At 38.3% G+C, this 27,150-nt stretch overlaps 1 protein-coding gene across 4 annotated transcripts; it reads right to left on the bottom strand.

Annotated features, from left to right (window-relative positions):
* Positions 1-252: 252 nt before the first annotated feature.
* On the bottom strand, positions 253-21,288 carry insyn2ab (inhibitory synaptic factor 2Ab). Of its 4 annotated transcripts, XM_086162133.1 has the most exons (6): positions 21,161-21,288; positions 20,799-20,961; positions 12,243-13,392; positions 9,614-9,685; positions 530-985; positions 253-373 (listed from the first exon to the last, which is right to left on the bottom strand). In XM_086162133.1, the coding sequence occupies exons 3-5, from the start codon at positions 13,385-13,387 to the stop codon at positions 802-804; spliced, it is 1,401 nt and encodes a 466-aa protein (XP_086018259.1). In that variant the 5' UTR covers positions 13,388-13,392; positions 20,799-20,961; positions 21,161-21,288; the 3' UTR covers positions 253-373; positions 530-801. The 4 variants fall into 4 exon arrangements, with proteins under 4 accessions (XP_086018259.1, XP_086018251.1, XP_086018275.1 ...); XM_086162125.1 differs by having other exon boundaries at positions 20,799-21,275; XM_086162149.1 differs by lacking the exon at positions 20,799-20,961 and having other exon boundaries at positions 21,161-21,223.
* Positions 21,289-27,150: the final 5,862 nt, after the last annotated feature.

Raw genomic sequence — 27,150 nt, 5'->3', positions numbered from 1 at the left:
AGGGTGACTGAGGCAAAGTCGGCTGGCTAGTTGGTTGGCACAGTGAGCAGGATGGAGAGAAAGGAAGGAAGACACAGTTAGAAAGTTACAGAGAAGACGGTTATAACGCAGGCAGGCAGTTAAACATACAGACTGTTATCAGTGGATAAAGAGGAAGAAGAAGATAACAGACAGGGTTATGAGAATAGTGTTGACAAGATGTCTTGTACTGTATTTTTTTTTTTTTCTTTTTTTTTTTAATGCATGTTCCTCTTAATAGTTAAATGTTTGTGCTTTGCCGGAGGTGGGGCTGATGTCCATTCAGAGATTATAGCTTCATACACACAGTAAAAGGCCCGCCACATGGCACCTCCTCTTGTTGCCAAGCAATATGCTGAAAGGGGGAAAAGACCACAAGTGCATGGCATTGAAGGATGCATTAAAGATCTGAATATCAAGTATGTGTGCATATCCACAGGATATATCAGCCATCTTAAACTGACATTTAAGAAATATACAGTATGTGCAAAAAATGTACCCCAAAGCTCACCTAGATTTGCAGGTATTAGTTGATCCTCTCCAGCAAACATGCCAGAGAAAAGGTTTGGCAGAATTTTAAAATGTGTTTGTCTTTGCTGTCCTCCAGCTGAATTGAAGTGCAGTCTCAGCTCAGAACCCTAAATGAACTGCTTTTTCTGCTGTAATCCATTCCCATGGGTCGATTACTCCCTCTGATTATTCCTTCATCCATTATGAGAAGAACAGGGAAATTAATATGCCCATCAAAAGGCAGTTTTCCAAAGCTTTCATATTTTTTTTTTTTCAAAGGAACCAGAGTTTCCAGCGAGCATGCTTTTTAGTCTCTGTCTTAGATTTGCGTTTCGGTGTGGATGTGAACACTTCATTGGAGTATGTCAGAGCAGGACATTGTTGGCTGTCCAGGGGGCAAAGTCTCTTCATTAAGGGCTGCAGCTTGTCCTCCTGCAGCTTGAAGTCCAGCTCCACACTAAAACAAGATGAAGAGATGTCGCACTTCAGAACATTATATCGGTCAAAAGACAATATGACACTTTGACTGTCTGATATTTGTGAGATTTGTGTGTAGCTGTAAATACTTTTTTAAAATGTTTTTAAACTTAAATTGTCATTTGTATTTTGTGAGGATGTTACGTTTGTGATTCCCTTTTTGACTTTGCTATGTCAGTAATCCTCTGATCCTTGGCGGAGGCTGGGAGGCAGGCGAAGAGTTCAAATATGCTGACAAACACCCTGGCAGTAGACTCCTCGAGTAACAGAGTTCCTCTGCATCATCTCTGTATTTTATGCATACAGTTAAAAGGGCTTTCCTGAATAGCTTATTTTCGTATTGAAAGGGAGCCAGAATATGGGTTGCTCGTGACATCTGACTTCCACATCCGTCAGTGTAATCCCTGGCTGGTCATCGTCTGATTTCGCTCAGACACCGGAGTTGAACTCTCTTTCCGATTAAATCTCTCGGGCCTGGGAGAACTTCAGGGCTTAATCCCATCCAAATGAAACCATGCAGTGGCCGAGCAAACCATGATTAACAGCATGTATTCAAGCACAGGACAAATGCACCTCATGTTTTTTAAAAAAAATGTATTCATCTATCTATCCATCATAATTTTAACCTTTTCACTGCTGAATTGCAAGGTTCATCTTAAAAAATAAAACTTACACATTTCATTCACTTCACTCAAAGTCTTGAGTGACTAATGTATGGCCTGGGGGCACATTTTATTTTACCTATGAGGGCCTGCAGTAACTTTAATATGCACTATAAAATTATTGCATTATTAAGGCTCAACTAGAAACTAAGTGTGATCAAATGTTTTCTAATGTTTTATAAATAAAAATATCCTCTAACCCATTATGTAGTTAGCATTATGCTCTATACAGTTCTGCTTTCAAGGACAGCTGCTGTGTTAATATCCAACATGTGGTCCTGTGGTTTTACCAAAGTGTACAACAAGACAATGAGATATAAAGTATACTGCTCAAAAAAATAAAGGGAACACTTGAACAACAATGTAACTCCAAGTCAATCACACTTCTGTGAAATCATAGTGTCCACTCAGGAAGCAACACAGATTCATTTTGACTTGTTTTAAGGACATTACATCAAAGTTGGATCAGCCTGGAGTTTGTTTTTACACTTTAATTTTGAGTGTGATTCTTATCCAGACCTTCATGGGTTGATACAATTGATTTCCATTGATCATTTTTGTGTGATTTTGTTGTCAGCACATTCAACTGTGTAAAGAGCAAAGTATTTCACAAGAATATTTCATTCATTTAGATCTAGGATGTGTTTTCTAAGTGTTCCCTTTATTTTTTTGAGCAGTGTATATTTAAAAACCTCAGATCATTGGATGGGGAGTTTCCCTGACAAGGAAACTTCATGGTCAAAGTGACATTAAATCCTTGGAACTGTTCTCAACCTTAAACCTAATCCCATCTAAGAACAGATCTCTCTCAAAACTTCGTGGTCTATTCTGGAAGGCGTAAAAAGAAGGAAAAATATACTACCAATGTTTTTACCGTGCAGCGTGTGTTCTGCTGTTTTATCAGCTTGTTTTTCATTTTTCTTATTTTGGAGTCAGTAGTAGCTTGCATCTTTGACAGCAAGAAACAGCAACTTACTTCTCTTGCATATTTTTTTTTTATAACTTCATTACCATAGTCGATTAATTATTTATAACATTAAAATTAAATACAGAACGACAAACCACTGTATAAAAATCCCAAATGCAGTTTTCTTCAGCAATTAGTACTATATATGATGCCATGTCAGGATTCTGAGATGCATGCAGTGCTGTTAGTTGCAGGTTGCTATGGGGGAGCAGGTGTTCCTCAAAACAAAAGCATTATATCAGGGATCATTTTTTTGTGCAAAGAGATTGAAGCAGCTGGAGATGGAGAGGCTTTGGTTGACCAAAGCAGATTAATTGTCTGTTTAGCTATTTGCTGTCAGGAGCCGCTGCTATGATTGGTTTGGATTGACTGCGTCAGTGTCGAGCTCAGCACGACCAAATGACTTTTGTTGGTTGAAGGGGGCTTCACTTATCCAACATCTCTTCTTCATAGGTCAGATTCTTTCAGCACTGTTCATCAACTCTCGAGTATGCTCAGTTTTACTGCGACTAGCACCTCTGGCTTAAAATCGTTTACCCTCCTTTAATATCCCCTTTGGGCATATGCAGTTCAAACTCCCCTTTTGACAAGATGAGTCCCTGGTGGCCACTGACTTCATTATACATTCATATTACTCTGAAGGTAGATCGTGGAAAAAAGAAGGAAACCAAGATTCAATGGACAATTGATTTTATTTTATTGTTTTATTTTTAACCGGTGTTAGGTTTCACATAATTTGAATCAAAGTAAATGCACATAGGATAACGAAAAACAAAATATTTATGTATTATATATGTTAAAATGTCAGTAATTGCATTATTGTTGCTCATTTAACCCTAGCATCATCATTTGTGTTAAATCTTTGTAGGGCACATTGCTATTACCATGACTACTTAACATCACTTAGATGAACTCCAAATATTTCGGTTTTTTTTTTTTTTCACGGAACAGCATTAGGATTGCTTTTTGTATTGTATTTGTAAAACCAAAAAATACCAAACAAAATGTATTTGATAGATTTTAAATAGCTTTTGTTCCGGGCAGTTTCCTTTAACCTTGCTTTATTAAAGATCAAAAGCATACATTGCTTGTGTGAATGGATATCTGTTAACTTAGTATCAATCCATGCATAGAAAGTGTTGTGTGGTAATGTGAAACCAATCTACCAAGTGGTGTTGAGAAATACTATTAAGTTTGATGCACTGTGTAAAATAGTGTTAATTTTTTTTTTTTAGAATACTATGGTTTCCAGTAAGATTGCTAACCCATTGTCATACTATGAATTTTCACAATGCTTGAATTTTAAAATCTGGTGAACTTCTGTCATTGGTCCAACATTGGGGTACAACAATAGACTATTGTTACAGTCTGTTAGCTGACATTTCTCATACTGACAGTCATAACAGAGCCTATAAACAGATAATGGACGTCAGATGCAGAACCTCCTCTTCTGGTGTGTTAATTAGGAACAAAAGCCACAAGGACTGTCCATTAAAAGGCTCTCTGCATCCCAGAATCAGTCGGAAATATTGTGAACGACGACCAAACAGATTCAACAATCTTGACAATTGTTCCCCGAAACATCCACAGCTTGGTTGTCTCAGCATGGGACGAACAGCTAATGAGTGACTCGCATCTTATCTCATACTGCGCTGCTCATGTTTTTCATTGATTTTTATACTTCTTTCGAGCTCCAAATTGGCTACTGTACCCTGTATATTTTCATTCAAATATTGGTTTTCTGAGCACGGTATGTTTGACAGACAAAGCCTTTGAATCTTTGATCTACTGTGTTTATATCAACCAAACTCCCTGTTGCGCATTGTGTTTACCCAGTGGTAAACCATGAATGGATTGCAATGCCAACTATCTTAACACTTGATTTGACTACACAGATACATTTCTGGAAAATATGGAGACAAGTGAGCGGATGCAAAGTCTGCTTAGAATCGCTCCTTTCTGAAATCTATTGATGGAAGGATGGCAGTGAAGACGATGATGCTTGATGATGATGTCAGAGTATTTGGGAATAAAAAAATAAATTAAATGTTCAAGGGATAAAACTCTTCATCAAGTCTGGTGTAAATGAGAGGAAGAGGAGCTACTGATATTAGACACTTCAAGTGGTTGACTGTAAATAGACAGTTATTTTGCATGTTGCATGTAGAACAAGATATTTGTTTTGTTTTTTTAATTTGGTTAGAACTCTTATTCTGTGGCCTCTGATCTTCACTTTTCAGACCAGACTAAATAGTCTTCAATAGTTTCATTGGAAGATACACGGTCTCATTATCGCAGGATAATTGGATTGGTGAAGTGGACAAGCACTGCCCTTTAGTACTTTGATTATTTTGGGAACATATCGTGCTACAGCAGGAGGAAAGACATTAAGTTGATTTCATTAAGTCCAATTGAAGTTAAACTCTTTTTTTTTTTCTTCTTTACAGTGCTTACAGCATGAAACTTCACATGTAGCCCCACTGATTGGACAAGAAATCTATGCAGACCATGATCCCTTAAAAAGTGTGTTTGTCATTTTCCACGCAGACATATTATATGTGACAAAACATGAATCTATATTTTATAAGGATCAACATCATAAGTGGTGACATATTCATCACTTTTATTTTTAACATAGTCCTGTTTCAAGTCACTGTCCAATACTTTTGACAAGAAAGGCATTGTCTTTGCATTGCCTTAAATAATTACAACATTGTTATATCATAATATTAATCCATAACACGATCACACCATCAACATATACATGTGTCTGTGTTATTTTAATGTATTTTGTAATAGCATTTGTCATAGGTTAGCCACTGGTTCCACATGGTTATTCACAAACTAGTGTTAACTAAGTAGGGGATGTGGGTTTCCACCTCTTTACTGCACGCTAATATATTTTTGTAACATCATGGGTGCTTTGTCTGCCTTTTATTTATGGTTTGTCAGATGCCATGCAATGTATTCCCACATAGAAATATGTGACAAAGATTTAAGATAAGATAAGATAAACTTTATTAATCCCCATAGGGGAAATTCTTTCATCACAACTGCACAACGGTTTTAGTGTCAAAAATAAATATAAATATAAATATAAAGAGACAGTTAGGAGACAAAGGCATCCACAAATTAATATACAGCAGGAAGAACAGCAACAGCAACAATATCAGGGATAAGAATGAACAACAGAATGGAACAGTAAGGGAGAAAAATAGACAACCAAAACTAAATGACAATATAAAAAGGGTGACAATAGCAACGGCAAGAATAAAATAAATAAACATAAATAGGCAGGATGCGTGCGGGCTGGGACCAACAGGATAAAAAAAGACAACTGAGTTAGGGCATGACATGTGAATGGGTGAGGTCGTGAATGGGGTGAGGTTGTGGTAGCACAGATGCACCTCAGGCCGCTCAGAGTTGTGCGACGTCCAGACTGCTGTTACGCAGTCTAATGGCCATGGGCACAAAGGAGCATCTGAAGCGTTCAGTTCTGCACCGGGGTGGGATGAACCGTTGGCTGAAAGAGCTGCCCATCAGCCACAGCTTGTCGTGCAGGGGTTGGGAAGGATTGTCCGGGATAGCTCCCAGTTTGTCCTTTACCCCCCCCTCTGCCACCAATTGAAGATGGTCCAAGTTCAGTCCCACCAACAAGTGGGCTTTCCTCACTATCTTGTTGAGTCTGTTAACCTCACCAGACCTGGCACCGCCCCACCAGCACACTATATCGAAGAAGAGTGCGCAGGCTACCATAGACGTGGTAGAAGGTCTTGAGGAGCCCACTACAGACGCCAAACGACCTCAGTCTCCTCAGGAGGAACATCCTGATCTGACCCTTCTTGTAGAGGGCATCAGTATTGTGTGACCAGTCCATTTTATTGTTAATGTGGACCCAAAGGTACTTGTGGGAGTCCACTCTCTCTGCCTCCATTTGGTTGAAAAAAAAAATATATAAAGATAGGATTGTTGTCCTGGATAAGATTTTGGGGGTTTTGTTTTTTGCAAAAAAATTACAAGTGTGACTGAAAATTTCAAGACCGTTAAGCTACTTTAGGAATGCTACAGCATGATTACAATCCTGAACGGTCAGTCTCTTCCTACCTCCATTTTGTCTTGCAGTATGTGCGCTGTTTGCTTCAGTGATTTATAAGATTCTGCAGTGTACGGATGCTGGGTGGAGACTGTCAAGGGGGAGAGCAGAGGTCTGGATAAGACCTACTGACTCAGATTGAGTACCTTTGCTCCGCAGTTGCTGGAGACCGGAATTTATTGAGCACACTTGAGATGCTGTGAAATTAAGGGATACAGGGGCTGCTAATCTTTGTTATGGCTGCAGCATTCAGTAGGCTGAATAACTTTGAATAATTGTTGATTTTTGGTCCCAGCTTGTTTTTGGCTCATTTTAACATGTGACCATGCGCAGCTCTGCACAACCAAAAGTCACAGGGAGCAGTTTGTTCACCAGCGTTATTACTGCTGCCCCATCAGTGGTTTAACTCACTCAGCTGATGGACTATCACAATAACAAGGACAGTACAAGTGACATCACGCTGCAGTTTGAGTAATGAAGTGGTTTCATGTCGCTTAAATTACACTCCTGATAAAGAGCAGGGGTAAACAAATGCTTTCATTTTTTTTTTGTCAGCCACATCATTCAGTCCTGAAGGTTTTGCGCTGGGGAATATTAAACAGCACTAATTGGTTAATTTAAAGTATGAATAACTGTTCTGGCAAAGAAAGGAAGATGATAAAATACCCTGCTTGTCCATATAGCTCCACAGTGTTGAATAACTGTTGAAAAACAGTTGGGCGATCTGAGCTAAGCAGCTATTTGATGATGCATACCACATTTAAAACAGGATTGCACTCCGCTTTCTGCAGAGCAGTACAACACCACATGCTGTGTTTGAGTGACAACTGATTGATTGTGTTTAGATATGGTATAACTACCGTTGAGTTACTTTACCAACGGCACAGTTGGCACCCTTTGAGTTATCAAGCCAAGATCGGAACTGAGTAAAAAAAAGACAAATTGGTGTCACTGATAAATGAGTTGTTTATTCTATATCTGTTGAGACAGTCACAAAAGGGTAACAAGCAGAGATGATGGACGGGTGAAGTACACGGTCCCTCTGTGTTGTCCTTGATAGGTTTAAAAGCGTGAGAGAGGATATAGGCAGAAGAAATATTTGGAAAGTAGATTGACACAGACCCTAGAGATATCTTTAGTGTCTTATCTGGACAGCATGACACGATTTGGATGGTTTGGTGCAAAGGTTGCTCATGTCCATGAGCAAATTGTCCATAAATGTCAGTTTCAATTTCTCAGAGAAAATCTCAGGAGGAGAGGTGTTGGAGGATTTGGCTGTCTTTCCTTCATATCTATTTATTTTTTAACATAGTCTTTGTATTTTCTGTGCTTAGCTTAGGACCAGGGTGAAAGAGCTATAAGGGAAGGAGACTCTCCCTCTCTGCTCCGTAAGATCAGGATTGATTCGAATGACTGGTTTTGTTTGTATTTGTGTTTTCCTATACAATGATAGGGATAAATTAGAAGAAGAATTACTGCTGTTTTGCATAAATGATTCAGATGAAACAAGGCTATACCAAATCTAAGTAGTTTCTGCAGGTCAAGTTGGATGTCATCAACAGCCTCCAGTGAAATGCATGTCATTTATAACATTTATAACAACAACGTTTGTTTTGGCTTTTTTTCCTTGCCCCTAGCGAAACCTCATCACTGTTCATTTCAGTACTAACATCAACCGCCCCTGTAACTTTGTCGTCATGATTTGGGTTACTTTCCAGCAATTTAATGCAATACTCAGGCAGCCACCCTATAATCTAATAAAGTAGGGCTCATACACAAGGCTTTCAGAACATTTTTCTTGACATGCTCCATTTCAATTTTTATTTACCACAATGTCTTAAGATGTTAGCATCAATTGAAATAATTGGATTTTTTGGAGAAAATCCTAACCAGCTAAGATTTTTTTCATGCTCTGCTATTATCCTTTTTCTTGTATTTGTGTTCTAAATCAGCAAAAAGCTGGGTCCACCTTAAGTAGCACTTTTTCTAAAAAAGGAGAGGATGAGGAAGAGAATGCGGGGGTGGCCAGAAAGTCCTGAAACAAATGATGAGGAGAATAGTTTTGTTTATCTTTGCTAAAAAATGTTATGATGGGAATGGCGGATTGCAAAAAGCTTTGGGAATCAATGTGCATTCATTATCATGATTGTTATTATTTTGTTAATTAGAATCAAAGGGTATTTTCAAAGCTTCATCGTTCTTCATTATTTCATTTGATTTTAATTTATTCTGTTCTTTTCAAAAAATATCATAGCAAAGGGGTCTAAGCAGATTATCTATAGACTGCTATCACATTGCAAAATGCATTATCAAAATAATGAAAAGTAACCCCTCTTCCATTGTAATTTCTTTGGTTTGTTTACTACTGACCACTACTACTACCACAATAACCACTTGATTAGATGGGAGTTTTCGTAGTTGATGCATTCTTTCTTTGTAAGCAAGATAACATAATGATATGCAATCGAACTTCCATCAGTGTGTATAATAATTTAATCAATTCCGCAATATAACTTAATTCTCTTCTAGGTAGTGCCTGTGTCCAAGCAAATAATATTTTTGAAGTCATTTATGTCCTCATTTAATACAAGCAAAAGCACTTTGTCCAGCAAACAACAAAAGCACTGTTCCAGGTAGCTATGCATGTCTTTACATCAAACCATAATACTAAATCTAATTTTTAAACCATAAAAAATGTGAGATTTCTTTACCTACCAAACAATTTCTAATGCAATGCAGTCACACTGGTAATGCAAAAAAAAAAATCACTGCACCGAACACATCATTTCAGCCTTCTCATGCTTCATTATTTTGCACACAGAAAAAAAAAACAGAAAATAAAATGCATCAAATGCAGAATTAATGACACCTGTAATGGTTGCCTACCTGTAGATGATGCATGCGCTGTTTCGACAAGTGTCGCAATTTGCAGTGTCTTGTCCTGTTCTGTAGGAGAGCCTGTGGAAAAAAAAAAAAAAAATTAAAAAGATATGTGAGGTTGGAAGGTTGCAGGCTTTAACTTCATATTTTATGTTGTGTGGTTATTGGCTATGAGCTGAAATCATTCAGGTTATTTTTACCTGCTTGTGTTATTCTTAGGAATTGAAAATGCAGCTGGTATTCTGATTGTTCCATTTGTCTCTGATATGGGGAATACAGTGTAAAGCGTACCTGCTAAATTTACTAAGGGTTATCTTACATTGTCCATGACAGAGTTTGAGAATATTTATTCCATAGGGAATAGGTCTGGGGCAGCCATAACCATGCAGTAGGACTCATTTGTACTGAACAATCGATATCTTTAAATTATGTAACCTAAGACTCATTTCTATTTATATATTTATTTTTTCTGAAGTAACTCATTTTGCAGCAGACAGAGGGAATTCAGCTAGATAAATAGTGTCCCCTGTGCATAAGAGAACAATGTTTCCCCAAGGGCCCGGCGTTTCTACTGTATTAAAACATCGCGGCCTGTTCTAAGTTGCTTTTAGTTGAAGGTCCTACACAAATAAGGACCAATATAAAAGCATCCGATGAGAGAATCCTTTAATCACCAATAAAATACAGGAAAATGTCCTAGTTCTAGACAGATAAGGTTATTTGTGGCTTTGGAATATGTAGATTTACATTTGTAAATATTTTTGCTGTACAGCAAAGAATAATGCAGTGTTATGGTGATGCCGGAAAAGGTGGTGTTAGAGCTGCACATGTAATTGCTTGCTGTCATGGTACCCCTTCACCCTGATGGATGACATGTGGAGGGGCTGGGCCTCAACCATTCACCACAACATGAAAGGTGACCACAATTGAAGGGATGGAACAGCCTCTGTACGGCTGCTGATGGGAGCACAAGGTCAGCAAGTTCATTCATCCTGCCCTGTTCTCAAATGAAGTCTCTTTGAACAGCTGTGAACAAGGACAGTAACTCACTGCAGACAAGGTCTACAATAGTGCTGCACTGCTGCCTGCCTTTTTATCTACATCACTGTAATTTTTAAAGATCCACTGTAATCATCACAGTGTATTAACCTGAAATTCATTGCATGAACTCAGCACAAAAACATTATTTCTATTCGGCCATTATGCTCACAACCCAACACAATGGCACTTGTATTAAATTACAGAATGTCACAAGGAATTATCTCACTCAAAAAATAAAATAAAATTAGATAAGAAAAGAGAAAAACAACAACAGAACGCCTGAAAGTCATTCCCTAAGCTGACTGCTGGCACAGATTCACTAAAGTGTTGTTTGCTCACGTCAGCTGTCCTGGGAAATGCCCTGCCCTCACCATTCCAGCTTTCACTGTCCACACCACCTGCCTATGTGCCTTCTTTTCGGCCTGTGTGAAAACAGTAATAAAGTACTTTTTATCCGAAAACCTGTATGCGATATACTTAAAAGTCAGCGATCCGAGATGAGAGTATATTTATAATTAACCTCAAGACAGTTTCAGCTTATGTAACTGATTGTTTGCGGTTTCAGTTGACTGATGAAAGAATTGATGTTCCTCTTTATTCTTTTATGAAACATAATGATGCGCCAATACAAGTATTTCGGTTCATTAACAAAAGGAAGAAAAGAAATCAAAGAAGTGTGAAAAGATCACAGGAAAACATGTTGCTTATAATTCTGTCAGTACTTATCCAGATGTTAGATCTCATATTTGTCACTTGAGGAATACAATGCAAGCTTAAAGACAAGAAGGAATCATCTGACTGATGTTTTTTGTGGGTAAACATTGTGCTGAAGGCACACCCTGTGAATAAAATATACCTCATGGTCATGTTGTTATACTTGTGCTAAGTCAACCGGGTAGCTTCATCCTTTTGTCTGTACGGCAGTAATAACAGAAGAGCCTGAGGATTAACTCTTAAATTATCACAACTGAAGACAAAATGCATTTTGGTTGGTCTAAAGGTACAACTTAAAGTAAGACTATGCAAAAGGGGAATGCGTATCAGGAAAGATACTATTCAAATCAAACTTTATGTCCAGTAAGTAAAACTGTATGATAACGTTGTTGGAATAACACAATGAGGGCACTGTGGTCGGCACAAGTGTTATGAGGCAGCACTAATTGGCCCTTTAAAATCAACTTCCACAGACACACAGTGGGTTGCCTGGTTATCCCCTGGATACAAAGCTTATGTTGCTGTCTGTGTGTGTGTGTGTGTGTGTGTGTATGTGTGTATGTGTGTGTGTGTGTGTGTGTGTGTGTGTGCGTGTGTGTGTGTGTATCTATATGCATATCTATATCTATATATATATATATCCATCTCTCTCTCTCTCCATATATATATATATATATATATACATATATATTGTTTTTTTTTATTGTTTTTTATGGTTTTTTTTTTGTTTGTTTTGTTCAAGAAAGTCCAGCATGTCAGGAAGTACCAGGTCTTTCTCAACATGTGCTCCCTCACATCATCACACAATGGAAGATTCGGTCTGTTCAGTGAGGTCTGGCTACTCGTGTTATGTTGGTTGCAGTGTTTGGTGTCTACTCACCCTTCTCTCTGTGCTTCACCTTTCTCTAGCTCCTGGATAACTCCAAGAAGGACCTTGATGGTCTCCTGGCTCGAGTTGATGAGACTCTCCATTGCCTGTAGCTGTGCTTTGATATCCTTGTCTCCAGGTAAGGGTATTATCTGCTGGCTGCTCCCCATTCCTAGGGCTCCGGTATCTCCTTGAGGAAAGCCCTCATCCCTCCCAACTGTTTGCTGGAGTTTGGAGGAGGCTGACACGTGCCTTGTCCGACATTGACCTTGCGACTGTGCAGAGCATTTGCCACTATGGGGAAGTGTCTGTGACTGTTGCTCATTTAATAGGGGGCCCTTCTTTCTTTTACAGCTTTTAGAGGGACTTCCTAAAGACTCCACCTGTGTCAACGAATTCCATGCAACAGGACCTGTACCCTTTGACTTGTCTTGCAAATGCTCATTAGCCAGCTGACGCTTCGAGGAAGTACCAGCATCTGTATCTTCTTTGGGTAATCCTTTGTGTTTTGTCCTTGTCCCACAAAATTGGTAGTCTGGTTCACTTTTAGAGGGAGGGCTGTTGGGTTGGCACTTTTCTGAGAAATGTGACTCCAGACATGAAGGTCCATCCACACAGTTGACACTGGAAATCAAATCCTCAGTGTCGCTGCTGTCATCAGTGTGGTGAAGCAAGGCTTTTGTTTGCCCCACAATTTTACCCTTGTACTTAGAAGACTCCCCAATAGAATGTCCTTCATCTCCTCCTGTTTTTATATCACTCAAAAAACCATTATTGTGTCCTCTGTAATCTTCTACCAGTGCGGTGTGTTTAAAAGTGTGTCCCTTTTTCCTCTCGAATGGAAAAGTCTTGTATCGCTTAGTGAGGTCTGGTGATGTCTGCACACCAGTGCTCTTGGTAACGTTAGGAATGGAGCGCCTGGCAGGCATGGTCATGTACTTTCGGTGAGTCACTTTGCAGGAAATGGATCTGGAGTGTTTTCCTCGATGCTCATTTTGAGCCTCACAAATATCCTTAAAACGTACTTGTAAGGCCTTGTTCCTTTTCTTCACTTGCTGTCCGGACTGTGCGTCAAGGCTGTCTGATGGGGCTAATTCTGAATCCGATTCATCTGAATTTGAGAGAGCAACACATTTGGTGTCTTCTTTGCTCACCATATTTCCTGAAGAGAGAAAACAAATCTCAGTGTCTCTTTTTCAGAGGGTAGGCAACCTATTAAAGCTCAAAGAAAACTATGATCCGCAATCCAACTGAAAGATTTTCATTTCAAAGCACAATAAAATGCATAGCCAATATGCAGAAAGGGTAAACACTTATTTGAATCTCAGATTTAAAATAAAAGTCATGGCTGTGAATACATTGACAGGATGAGGTTTTGGTGCAGATTTTGATGACTGATAAATTAGCATAGCCTACACATTGAATTTAAACTATACACTAAATTAATCATTTTGTTGTATTGTGGCTTTACTCGCTGGGTCAAATGTGCAAAAACATCTTGAATTTATGGAAAAAGAGCATATAGGAAAAGTCAAATGCATTTTCTCTAAATGCAAAACACATGCTGCTATACCCTTAAATGACAAACCATATATTTCTAATTCATTTATGTATATTCATCTTATATTTCTGTTATTAGTATCCACAGGATGACTAACATCAAACACAACACTTCAATTTAAAACAACCATTTGGGCTTATGATTCTATCAGTTGTTGTCATGATAACCCCACAGCACTCCTTTACTAGTTTATATACTTTAGATACTACTTTGACTCGCTGTACCTTACTGAGTTGTTGAGATACTCAACAGCATGCATAATATTCTTCTTCTTCCTATGAAAATGTATAATGCAAGCATTTTATTCCATCATATTTACCAATGATTAATGAGTTACCAACCTCTTCATTTGCTACTGAAATATCCAAGAAAAACTTTTGTTTTGAAGAAATATTGTAATATTTTTCCCCACAAATGTATTTAATTCAATACAAAATACCTCAAAAAGTGTGTCATACATTTTAACAGTGAACATTTATGCTCTGCTAATGTTTAATGATGATGATAATAGTGACAATAACAATAACAATAACATTATGCTCACTTGGCAAAAGAACAGAGTTGGACTATTTTATGTGAGGATCTTCTTTTCAGTTGTTTTTTTCCTTTGGCTGGAATATCAATACATCTGCTGTTTCATTTTTTTCCAAAGTAGATCTTCTTATGAATAACAAAAGTGGCAGACATTTCGTTTGGTTTTCATTTCGTTGTTTTGCAGGATGATCTTTTTTTTTGGTTTGTTACTGATTTATATCAGTGACAGACTTGCCTTCTCATGTTTTCCTATAATGAGAATTCTGTGCTCAATGGGTAGTATGGATGATATCCCCCACTCTGTGCTCCATTAGGGGGCTCCTTAGTTTCATTGCAAATCGAACTAGTCTATATAGTCCTTTCAGTTTTATGCAGGAAACTTCTTTGTTGCTCATGGGATTGTCATTGTAACATTTTCTTTCATATTTATTCTGCTACAGTATACAATAGGGGACCACTTCAACCGGACCAGTTTTACGTGACAGCTTGCTTTATTGTCCTTTGTTAATGGCCGCGTTTCTGTTTTTTTTTTTATATGCATCACGCTTACATCCTTAATCTGACTCACTTGCACTTATAGTTGAGGGCTTTGTGCTTGTTTGACTAAAAAATATATATAAAAGCAAGGAAAACAGGTCAATAAGGTCACAGTGACGCACTTTTCTGCACTATTGTCTCATGGACGGTTGTTGACTTGAGCCCCTCGGCTGTCTGTGCTCTTTCTGTTTGGAGATTGCTGGTTTCTACCTGTGTCAGTACTCAAACTTTCCCCCGTGAAGCAAAGTCATGCAGTTAGGTCCACTAAAGAATAAATAGGCAGTGGGTATGAATTTGAGATTAAAGGGTTGTCTGCCAGCTTTGTGATCAACTGGCGACCAGTCCAGGTCAAACTGTGCCTTTGTCACAATGTGAGCAGGCACTAGCTTCAACTTTATAAAAAATGGACTGAAAGAAAAAAAAAAAGTTTGCAGAATAACACTTCTCCAGGAACAATAGATAGTGAGGCGCAATCCGCAAAAGCAAAATCACGTCATTTCAGAGAATATTTTAATTTGATGCTCTCCAGTTGGGTTTGTCTTGTTGTACCAGTGTTGATGGACAATTTCTTCAGTAATGAGATAGCTATACTTCACAAACTGTTAACAGTCAAATTAGAGACTAAGAAATATCATGTTTGATTTCTGTGCTAAACAATCCCAAATCAAAACATTGCTTCAAAACGTAGTTTTTTTTTCATTTTTATTTTTTCTATTTTAATGGTGACAACATTGCAGATAGTTTTACAGGCGTTTCAACATAGGCGTATTTCAACGTTGTTATTGTCCAGGTCACAGGGACACTGACTTCTAGCAATGAGCTGGCTACGTTTGTGCGAGCAAACTTTCAGTTGGGTGGTGCAAATAATATATCCCAGGTATGCTTGTCGTTAGGGTCACCCAGTTGTATTTTTTTCTAGTTGCTGAGGGTGTTTTCTTAAGTAGAACCCACATGGCGGCTGATGCTGTTGCCCAAATATGAGACCTGTGAATATAGCTGGCATTGAATGCCGTCACCCGTCTTCACCCACGGGCTGGTGAAAATTATGATCGCCCATCCAGTCTCAGCTGCACTGCATAGAGTGATGCGGCAGCAGCCGAGGCAATAAATTTTATCTCTTCACACTTTAATTATCTGATAATTTGCCTGATTGCTGACTAAACTCATCTTAATCTTTAAATCCTGCCGTGTAAAGGTTTGTTTTTAGACTGATTTTTAAAAAGGTAGCATGTGAGAAAGAACATCTTTATATAAACATTTGCAGCTCAGCTGCAAGTAAATACATAAGTTGACAAATCCAATCTAAAGATGCATTTAATTCTTATTTTTCATGATCAGCATGTCAGGTACGGATCATTGATAAAAATGTATGATTTTTTGAGGTGAAAAAAATGACCACCGTTTTCAGTGTAATTGATTTGGTATGCTAATTCCATATAATATATTATTTTATAAATATGTCACAAAATTGTTGAGTGATTTTTTTTTTTTGTTTGATTAATTATCATAACATTAAATCAATATATTTTAGATGCCATTCATACATTCAAGATTTTTTTATCATGGGCTGAGTTTTTTTTGTTATGTTCTTAGTGAAAGCCAAAGCTTGTGTCATCTTTTCAAACACTCCATTGAGTGTTTCAGCAAAGAATTGCAAAAGCAAAAAGATTTTGGAGTGGTTTCAAATCACACAATAGATACAGGAGTTATTTGACTGCAGGCTTTTCTTTTTGACTCACTGGATTAAGTCAAAATCACACAGAGGCAAACTTTGCTTCTAAAACTAAAACTTTTTAACTAAAAAAATCAGACATTTAGTTTGATCGCCTTCCCAAATTTGGACATTTGTATCACTATCTGCATCTTCACAGCAAGTCTAGGTATACAGATTATTCATATGCAATTAGCCGTCATAGTATGGTACAAATTTCACTGAAATCAATTCTTGTTGCATACATAGAAAATTTTAGAAGTTCTATCACTATAGATTCAGAATGGACTGTTCTTCTGATGTCTATAGTATTTACCAGAATATTGATGGACACCTCTGACTATTTAACTTAAGCCTATCTTGTGAATGAAGCTGTTACATAATATACTTGAAAAATACAGCTGTAACGCAACGGTCTTGACCTTTTAAATCAAATATTTAACATTCTATGATTTACAAATGTCTTAGTTGTTTAAGGTGGGTACAGGTATGTATTCATTTGATTGAATAAAAGACATAATTGACTTTGAGAATAGAGTGTTGCTTATTTATAGATATGTCCCTTGCAGACTTTGAAATTAGGATTAAAATGAGTAATATGGCATTTTCTGTCTCACCATGATGAAACACATTTCCTAGCGAGTGCATGAAATACACCAAGCTCTAGAAGGAAATGATATGACGTCTGTTATGGTTGAAAGGAAGCGTCAGAAAGAGCTGGTTAATCATTTTTATATGACAAGAAAAAGACTGATAAATAACCTTCAATTAATCATTTATTACCACACAAAGCAAGCTGTTCCTGGTGTTGCAACTTCCCTCCCGAAGGTAATCATATTTTATCATAAATAGACAAAGCAGATCCATCAGTGTGATTGTTTTGGTGTTTAAATTTGTACTGAAGAGATATTTTTCTTAGTCTCAACTCTAACTTTTCTTTTTTTTTAACTGGCAAAAGAATATTGCAGGTTGCTATAAAAGGAATGTAGTGATGTTGTGACAAAATGCACTGAAATATTTTATATATTTTCAGAATAAGTTGAGTATACAGGGCTACACACATCTGATTGATGTTGACATCGTAGTACAATTTATGTATAAGTGCTGATATACTACATTTCTCCGTGCATTCTCCGTGTTCTGTGAAAATAGACAAGACGTTTGTGAGCATCTCTATGTGCAGCCTGTGTCATTTCCTCAATGACGGGCCTATTCAGCTTCAAATGCTGCAAGAGCACTGGGCATGCATGTGCACGCCTACACATATCAACAGATAAGAACTCATAATAAAGTGTGTGAGCTTGTACTCCTTGGGACTCCTGCCATGCATTTCACCTTGCAGACTGTCAACTGTAACCTAACCTCTGTTTAACTGTTGATGAAGGAAAATATATTTAGCAGCAACAATGTTACATCATTCATCCTCTTGTCACTTAGAAAAAAAAAAACCCTGCATGCCAATGGCTTTTAGTCATTGCAGTGAATTGAGTGCCAGATGAGGAAAAACCCACTTTAATAGCTCAATCTAATTACACTCAAACAATACAGTGTGCTGTGTCATGAATTTACAGAGTTGTTTTGAAAATTAAAAGTAGCTGATTTTTTACCATATTTGTTCTGAGACACTTCAAGACAGTTTTTATCGTGAAAAATCGAGTGGATTTGCATTAGCTTCTCGACATTGAGAAGTGCTGGTCTTATGCCACTGAAAAGGTAATCACATCCGCAGGAAGTGTCCCCCAAGCACATGCAATTCCGTATGCAGTCATGAAAGGCATGTTAAGCAGTTAGATGGTAATTCACACAAAGACAATCAAGAAAAGCTCTCCAGTGTGATATGCACAGAGCGAGGGTGATATAGAGAGCCTGACTGAGAGAATAAGTGATGGATATATTCGCAGAGTTGGACAAGGATCTCTTTTTGCCGTGTTGTCGTCTTTCTCCTTCACTTCCAAGTCCTCCTCCTCCTTTTCTCAAAGCAAGCTATATCTCTGCTAATGACCTGAGGTCCTTCCCTGATTTGGCCTCAGCTATCCAAAGGATTATGAATAATGCATTGACTCTAAAATTGCAAAAGTAATCCTCTGAAATCTCCTTATGTACGCTGGCAGACCACGTTGTCTGTTCCAATTGCCCTTCAGTTCTTCATGCTGAAATGCTGCATGTGTAAGGGGAAACACACATTTGGCTACAGTAACATGATTGATTTATTATCACCGTAATGTTGAGGAAACGCTGTTTGAAAGGAATGTTAAAGTGGGGGGTCGGATCCATTTTCCATGCAATAGCGACTCTAAAATATTGCTGAGTCATGATTTATGGCCAACGCAAACCACAGGAACAGCTTTGCTCATATTGCCTTACATTCTTGTCAGCCTATATGAGTGCATCTGCTGTGTATTTACATTGTATAACACTGTCTAGTCAATCTAATTTATGCTTAAGCAATGTTACCACTGGGATGTCCCACTCTTTAGCCATAAGAACACCCCCACCAGTCATCCGTGCAATCACGTAATAAAAACTGGGTATTCTTCAATATTACAATACAATTTTCTCAGCCGATCGCATATTATCGCATTGCAAAGCAAATGCCTCACTATCACTTGCTCATTGTATTGAGCGAACTATTACCTTGTGCTGTGTTCATTTTGTATGTAGAATATTTTGTTTCTATTTGCATAAATTACAGAGCGTGACATTGCACCAACTATGCCTTCATAAGTACACCGTAAAGGACGGATTTTACCGCACAGCGTGGCTCGGTCTCCATGAGCCTGCCAATAGCAGTATTCCTATCCTGTAGGTATTTCCCCTAAACAGCCCTGCTTTGATAGGAAAAAAAAAAAAAAAAACCTTTTCCTGAATGCGCCATCACAGCATTGAGCTTTTCTTCTAGCAACAATGCGATCTCCTTTGGTCTTTGAATTTTTGCATCGTATTGTCCTTGGTCCATTTGTTGAGGTTCCCTCTAAAGAGGTCTACGATCATGGCCATGCACTCACACACATACATGCACACACACAGTGTATTTGCAGCTGACGTCTACAGCTATCTATGCCTGTTCGGTCTGCATCCCACAACTGTGAAAGTTTGCTTTATGGCATTGTTTTAAAAGATTTATCACTGAGCAGCACTTTGAGTTATAAGGGAATAGTGGGAGGTTTTAAAAAAGCTCTCATCTCTTGGAAGCGCACACTGGCTGTGAAATGGATCCCTGAGAAAAGTAAATTTGGAGTGTCCACTATCCTAGAAGGACATATTTCCCTCCTGGTCGTGTGGATCTCTCTCTTATGAATCAGGAATAAGGATTCTCCCGTTTGTGGCATTTTAAATAACCACTATACCTTTACAGTGTATCAAATTGATGAAAGTATTGATTAATGGTGGGCTGGGTTATAGTCACGCTTGTATATTGAAGTCAACCTGATGATTAACTAGAGTGTGATACGTGTCATGATTTATATAACAAGTGGATGAAAATGCCGGGACGCATCGGCTGTGGTGGCTTAGGCACTTTAAAGAGGTACCCTTCTATGTTTGCTGTCATTTTAGGTAGTGAAGGAATGACGCGTACGAAATAGAGACGGCAACGGGGGGTATAAATGCAGCTTTGTATATGATGCAGTACCCTTGAGCTTCCTGGATCACAGGTAATTAGTCATAAGTCTGAAACCACCTCTCATTTCAGTCTTGAGGATCACATCACTCACTGCATATAAATGTGTCACACAGTCTGCGGCACTTCATGTGATGGGCTTTTGTAGTAAATAGTCATTATTCTTATTGTCATTTAAAGTAGGATGCACAACACTGTATTAATGAGCACCGATCAATAATATTTTCTATAGAGCCCAGGCAATACCCCTGGATGACAATGTTGGTAATCTGCTTCTATCTCATCTCAGGCAAACTACACATCTGTTAGACGCTGCAAAATCATGCATTAGAAATGAAGCTAACCAGGGAAGAAAATAAAGATTCAAATGTCCTGATTTGTCAGTAAACCTTTCACTGCTGCCTCCCTAATTTGCCCGTGTCTAATCTGTGCGGGTATAAGCATATAAGCAACACAACCAGAGACTTTTAGTTTTTGCGGTCATCTTATCATATCCCCCCCCCCTCGCTTCAGATGTATTGGAGAGGCATCCTGGCTGAATCCTCTACTCTTTCTGCAATATCTGTAATTTATGCTCAACTCCAAAAGGGAGCATTAACTCCTTACCTTGAAAAACAGATTAGAGGTGCAAACGACAATAAACGGCAGATCCCCCGTAGAACCAGTATTCATCCACGCATTCATTGGGCGCCTGTGTATTGTCCAGCCAAGGGAGAAGCTCTCACAGGCTGCGGGAGGACTGAGAGAGAGGCAGCCAGTGTAGTGACAGCTGGAATAGTTGTGGCACATCCGGCAAAGATTCAGGTTATCAGGATTGGAGTGGGAAAAAAGCACAAAGACATTGCCTCAAAACCTCATCAGGTCCTCAGTGATCTCCCCCTCCTGTCTTTTTCTCTCCCCCTCTCTTCTCTCTTTTACGCCTCATTCAAGCATCACTGACACTCATTCGCTCCTGTCCCTGCACTCACCGGGAATAGGCACTCACACACGCAGTGGAGATCTCCATCTCGCAGTGCTGCTGCTGTTGCTGCAATCCCTGTGCATTCGTGATTGAGTATATGTGTGTGTAGAGGCAGGGAGAGGGTGGGCTGGTGGGTGGATGGGTGGGTGTATATGGCAAAAAGGAAGAAGCGGGAGGAGGAGTGGAGGGGAGGTATGAAAGCTGTTGGGGGGGAGTCTAGTGCTGCTCAGCCGCATGATCGGTGAAGACCCCCTTAACTTGTCCTCTATGGGCTCGCTTTGTTGACACTGAGCCGTTATGTAATCTGAAGGGCTTCAAGAGAAGACACAGAGAGGGAGCTTTGTGAAATAATAATGCATTGTGCTTTTAATTGGATGCCCCCCACCCCAATACATCTGAGACATAGTTTGGCAAGGCAAAGAAGTAGCTCCGTAGCTGCACAAATGGGGATAAAAAATGACACACAGATCCAACAGGGCAACAATATTACTATGATTTGGGTCATGACAGGAAAGGATGTGATCAAAGAAAGTAGTACATCAGATACTGCAGGATACTTTGCCGGTAAATTGTAAACATCTGTTTTGCGGTTATCAAACAATTTTTGTTCAACTTTTTAGAGGGCTTAATATCTTATTCTTAGCTATACATTTTCTAAAGATAAAGTCATAGAACATAGAGATCCATAGCAATTTATCTCGGCAAAAAGGTAAATTGACGGTCGATTGCACTGCTACATCACACAAGTACATATATCTTAAACTTAAGTAAAACCAATAAAACTTTTAACCTTATAAAACGTTTATATGGGAAGTAATCCTACGCCAAGCAAGTGCTATTTTACTTTTTGAAATATTTTTTAACCTTTTTAAAGGGTTTGGACTCATTGGAGGATTGTTTTTGCTGCGGAGTTAATTTTTCTTTTACTTGTAACTCATAACTCTCATCCTAAAATTCTTGCTATAAGGTGCTGTCATAGCATGTCAAATTCCTGTGCACGTTGTATATTTGGTGATAAAATACCTTCTGATTCGGATTCATTTTTTTTTTTTTTGTGACAAAATATTGTAGAAGTAGGTCTCTGAAGTCTTCCCATCATTTATTTTTATTTTTTTGGGAGGGGGAGGTTAATTTCCAGCTGAGTTGGAGATGGCTGTTTCGAAACTTTGTTCTGGGACAACATTAGTTACTTTTCACATCAAATTCAGATTATTGTAACGGCCTGTGCTTACTATTGTAAGTCAAGAAATGACAGCACCTTTCTTATGCCCACACTTTAGTTTGGATTGTTGAGTTCCCATATCGGAACGCTTTGTGTTCAGGGCTTATGGCCAGGGTTTTATTTGGGTTACTTTTCATTTTAAAACATTCACATTTTCACTTGTTTTCCACTGTAAAATCTAAAAGTGAACTTGTCTTCTATGGCTCATGTTCGATCATTCCAATGCATTTTTATTGGTGCAAATTTCTCTTCAGCATTTGCTTTGACCTGCCTTCTTATCATCTCCTCAACAGTGGCATCTAAAAACTTCCTTTTACAGGCCAGCAAAATGGATATTTCAGCCATGGCAGCCAAGGTCATTGTGACACCTGGATTTCTCATTTACGTGCAGAAGATATATGAGCGTCCAGGGCATTGTTCTGTCCAAATTGGATGAATTCAATAGAATTTTATTCTCATTAAATCTTCAAACCATCAGGCAAAGTAAGCAAGGTAAAGAGACAAATTGATTGGCCCAAGAATATTGCCTTGAGGCACTTGAACAGGGAGAAGCATTGATGAAATGTATAATAACCATGACATATAATACTTCAATGCAAGAGTTCCTCCACGTTACAGAAGAAGGGAGGACAGCTTAAAAATGCAGGTTATATTGCGAGAATAACTCACACTTTTTGTGTGGTATACATAACCTAAACCAAACACTAGTAAAGTGATCACAACATTTGTCTTTGGTCTGATCCTGCTGTTGGGTCCGAGAGTAGCAACGCCTGTCCTAAGTAGTGCTATATCTCAAAGGTGTTGAGATGGAAGAGGACTCAGAGTGGAAGAGGGAGGAACAGTGTCCTTAGATAACTGGGACAAGGAGAAACCGAAGTTAAAATTGCAAAATATAGTCTTACTGTGTGTTCACTATACAGACGCATTCACCTGATTTGAAGAAAAGAAAAAAAAAAATCATGCATCTCTATGTATCACTGATCCTGTGCGCACTTGCGGGGAATTGCAGCAAGTATAAATATAAATACGCTACTCTTACAAGAGAGTCACACAGACTCCACCAGAACTTCTTGTTCCAGGTTATTTCTCAATCCTTCTGTGCTCCGTGTATGATATCCTCGTATGCACCGTATGTCTACACTTGGTGTTTCATTGCTCCAGCCCGCCAGGCTGCATCTTTTCCAACCATTTCCTCTGCCCTTCCCCCTTGTCTGACTCCTTATCATTTTATAACTTCTGTCACCTGTCTGCACATTCCCTCTGCATAACTGCTGTGCCACCTCACCAGTTGCAGTCTTTTATGTAGACCTGTGGACAGCTACTCTGTAAGTGTGTGCGTGTGTGCGTGTGTGCATGTGTGCGTGTGCGTGTGTGTGTGTGTGTGTGTGTGTGTGTGTGTGTGTGTGTGTGTGCTTGTGTGTAATGAAATCTCTGTGTAACTCTCTGTGTGTCTGTGTAACTTTTTTCCGTTTCCTCTGTACAAAAAAGCCTTTTGTTTCATGAAACAATATTGTTTTATTATCACAGGAACTAGGTGGTAAATTGTGTTTTTTAAATTAGCAAAGGAGCCCACTGAACTGTCTTGGAGTCCCTGTTTGTTGCGCCTGTTGCATTTTTTATGTTGGACAGCGGGGGCGTATTATCGATGGTGTGATGGTGTGGTATTTCGGGGTTATAGTAAAAACGTCAGGAAGTTCAGACAAGCAATGTTTGGACAATATGGACGGAGGTGGCGAGGCAATTTAATAATGCTGTTTGTGGACTTATTGATAAAATACGAACACTGTGTGGTAAACTGTGATGTTGTTTACTATAAAAAGCCATAATCTGTTTGTTTAATTTGGATAGGATTGCGAATGGTGAAATACTGTCTGTATGCCGCCAAAGCTAAGCGTCCGTGTACTCAGTGCTCTGCTGTATGTTCCTTTTTTTTGTCTATCTTCTCGTTTCCTTTGTACATATCTTGTAAACTCTTCTGTTTTTTTTTTAATTTCAAGAAATAAAGGCCCCCTAAAATTTAATTTGAAGTTTCAGTGTGTGCTTTTCCCTGGCTTCATCATGTTTTTGTTAATTTTTTTTTTTTATTTAAATAAATTAGCTATATCATAGCGCATTGACGGCTGATCGCCACTGCCATTTCCCTGGCTTACATGGACTATATCCAGCTATCTCTTAATATGGGGCTGTTACAAGATTAAATTTAACAAAATTATGAAATGCACTCTGATTCCCATCCAAGATACCTTGATCCACCGTATTAACTGCAACTCCGTTGCAGAATTTTGAATTGGCCAATTCATTATTATTATTATTATTATTATAACTCACAATACCCATGATTTCAACTTTGGGAACCCAACAAAAAACATTTTGCCATGAAGAAACATTTCGTTTACAGCCAGTGCTATTCAGTAAGCATACTGTCATTTATTTTACTCCAAGTCCCTTATTGTTCTGTCATTTTGCCAGTCTGTTACTAGCTATTGCAACACATTGATTATCCCTTATTTATTTGTAGGCTTAGACAATTGTAAATTTGGTGAACTTGAGTATCAGAATTCACTGTGGTAAAGATTGGAGATTGGATAGATTTCAACACAGACAGCACACTGTCTTTTTTAGGTTAGTCATGACATTATGAATTCAAAGCCATTTACATTTAAATCACCTTAACTATTCCTCGACTTGGATAATAACATTCATATATCCGTAAAAAGTTTGGTAAGATAGTGATAATTTCTTAGAAAGTACAAAGAAAAAAGATAATGGACGGATATCTTAAACCTACAGGTTTATTGTGGAATTCTTTTGAAAGATTGCCAGATTAAAACACATTTAAAAAACTGACTTCTTTAATGCAATCATGGATAAAGCCGCGGATGAAAAAAAAAATCCATTTTTGTTAAATTCATGTTTGATTTCTTTGCCACTGGTATCATATGACAGGAATCCTTTTTTATCCTCTCCAAAGATGTCACACACAGTTAATGTTTTTATAGATTTTCCAGATATCAATGCAACTAATAGAGAGAATACACTTTAACACTGTCGCGGATTGTATAAACATCTGTTCTGATTAATGATGCGCAAGTAACGGTGAAGCCCAAATGCATAAACCGCTGTCGCTGTGACACTGGTATTCCTATTTCTCACACATATTTTGTATTATCTAATTTTCACATACATCCTACAATGATCCATATTTATCTAAGGGAACACAGCCTTTAGACAAACCAGTTGAAATAAATAATGTTTCTGTGAATACAAGAAATCTCGTTCCAATGGGTGAGCTTCCAAAATGCTGGTGGGAGCTGCAGCCAATGCAGGGATGTGCTGACTGCTCTCTTATTGAGTTGACAGTCTGTTTTCCGCCGAGCTCTGTGCACACATCGGTCCCTGACTTGCTTTTGGCAGCACCTAACGCATGCACGCCATTCGTAATCCACTACAAACCACAGCTCAACCACACTCAACATCAGTGTAATCTCATTGTGCAATGGGTGGAAAATCACAAATTTGAAAAATCAGGAAAAAAATGTTACTCCTACTACATTTGCCTCCATCATTTTTCTAAATAATCCTACTGCTGACTGTGGGGCTCAAGGGGGAGAGTCAATGATTATTTAAAACTGAAAACATATTTGCAGGTGTCAGTCAGATACATTTTTTTGGTCAGATCTCTGACATCAGCTTCAGTCTCTCTCATGAGAGGCTCTCTCATGTGCTCTTTAGATGGGTTCATTCTGTTGAAACAAGAATGAACATTTGAGGGATGCTTTGATGGTGCGAACCGTGATTGGGAACACGGCAGATGTTGCATAAAAGGTTGAAATACAATGTGCAGGTTCACACACAAACACTACTCCATTTCTGAGATCAATTTCCAATGCTTTGGCAGCCTTCTAAGTCTCAAAGGTGGGAGAAGTGCGTAGTCAAACGTCTCTCTCAGATCAACAGTGCATCCCTAGGTGAAAGTGAAATGTTTATATTAGCATATGAAACAGGCAATGGGATAAACATTTTTATCTTTAATCTGAATTAGTTGTGAGTATTTTCCAACTATATTACACAAACGCTTGGGGATCAGGCCGAGTGAGATCTCTAAATATAGCAGCAGAGATGAAAGAATATCCGTGCAGAGAATGAACAATTCTAAATAATGTAACCATTTGGCATTGAACATGTGTAAATTATTTAAATGCTAATACCGATCAAGGAGTTAGCCTATTTTTTGAACGAGTACCCTCTTTCTCTCAACGGCATTTGGGATTGAGTCTTGATACCTACCTACAATCAGTATGCAGTATATAAAAATCCAGAGGTTCATGCTAAATTATATATAATGGGAATTTCAGAGGCTTTAAATGTTTGGACTTGCTTAATATTCATCAGTCAAATTCACATAGATGGAAAATAGAAAACATTTAGAACAACTCCAAGTCATTTCATAAACACCTTAAATGACAGGACATGAAATTAACATTAAAACACCACCAAATCTTTTACCATTTTAAATATAAACCTGAAGATTTAATTCTCATCAAGGGATTATAAGGGATTAGTTGATACTGGGCTGTTCATGGAGTACAGTACTAATCTAAAGGCAGAGAATGCTCAGTATAATCCTGAAAAACAAATCACAAAACTGATGTGGGTATTAAAATACACAGTTATTATATATAAAGTTCCATACAAAAATGTTATAAAAAAAGAAGCTTGTTGTATTGTGGTTTTTAGCATTAAAAGGTAACAATTGATCCATTCCATTTATTTTA

The sequence above is a fragment of the Fistularia commersonii genome, chromosome 2 (genome assembly GCF_037954325.1).
Source record: "Fistularia commersonii isolate RoL2024-O1a breed Wild chromosome 2, RoL_Fcom_v1.0, whole genome shotgun sequence".
Lineage (NCBI taxonomy): Eukaryota > Metazoa > Chordata > Actinopteri > Syngnathiformes > Fistulariidae > Fistularia > Fistularia commersonii.
This window is presented reverse-complemented; position numbering and strand designations above follow the sequence as displayed.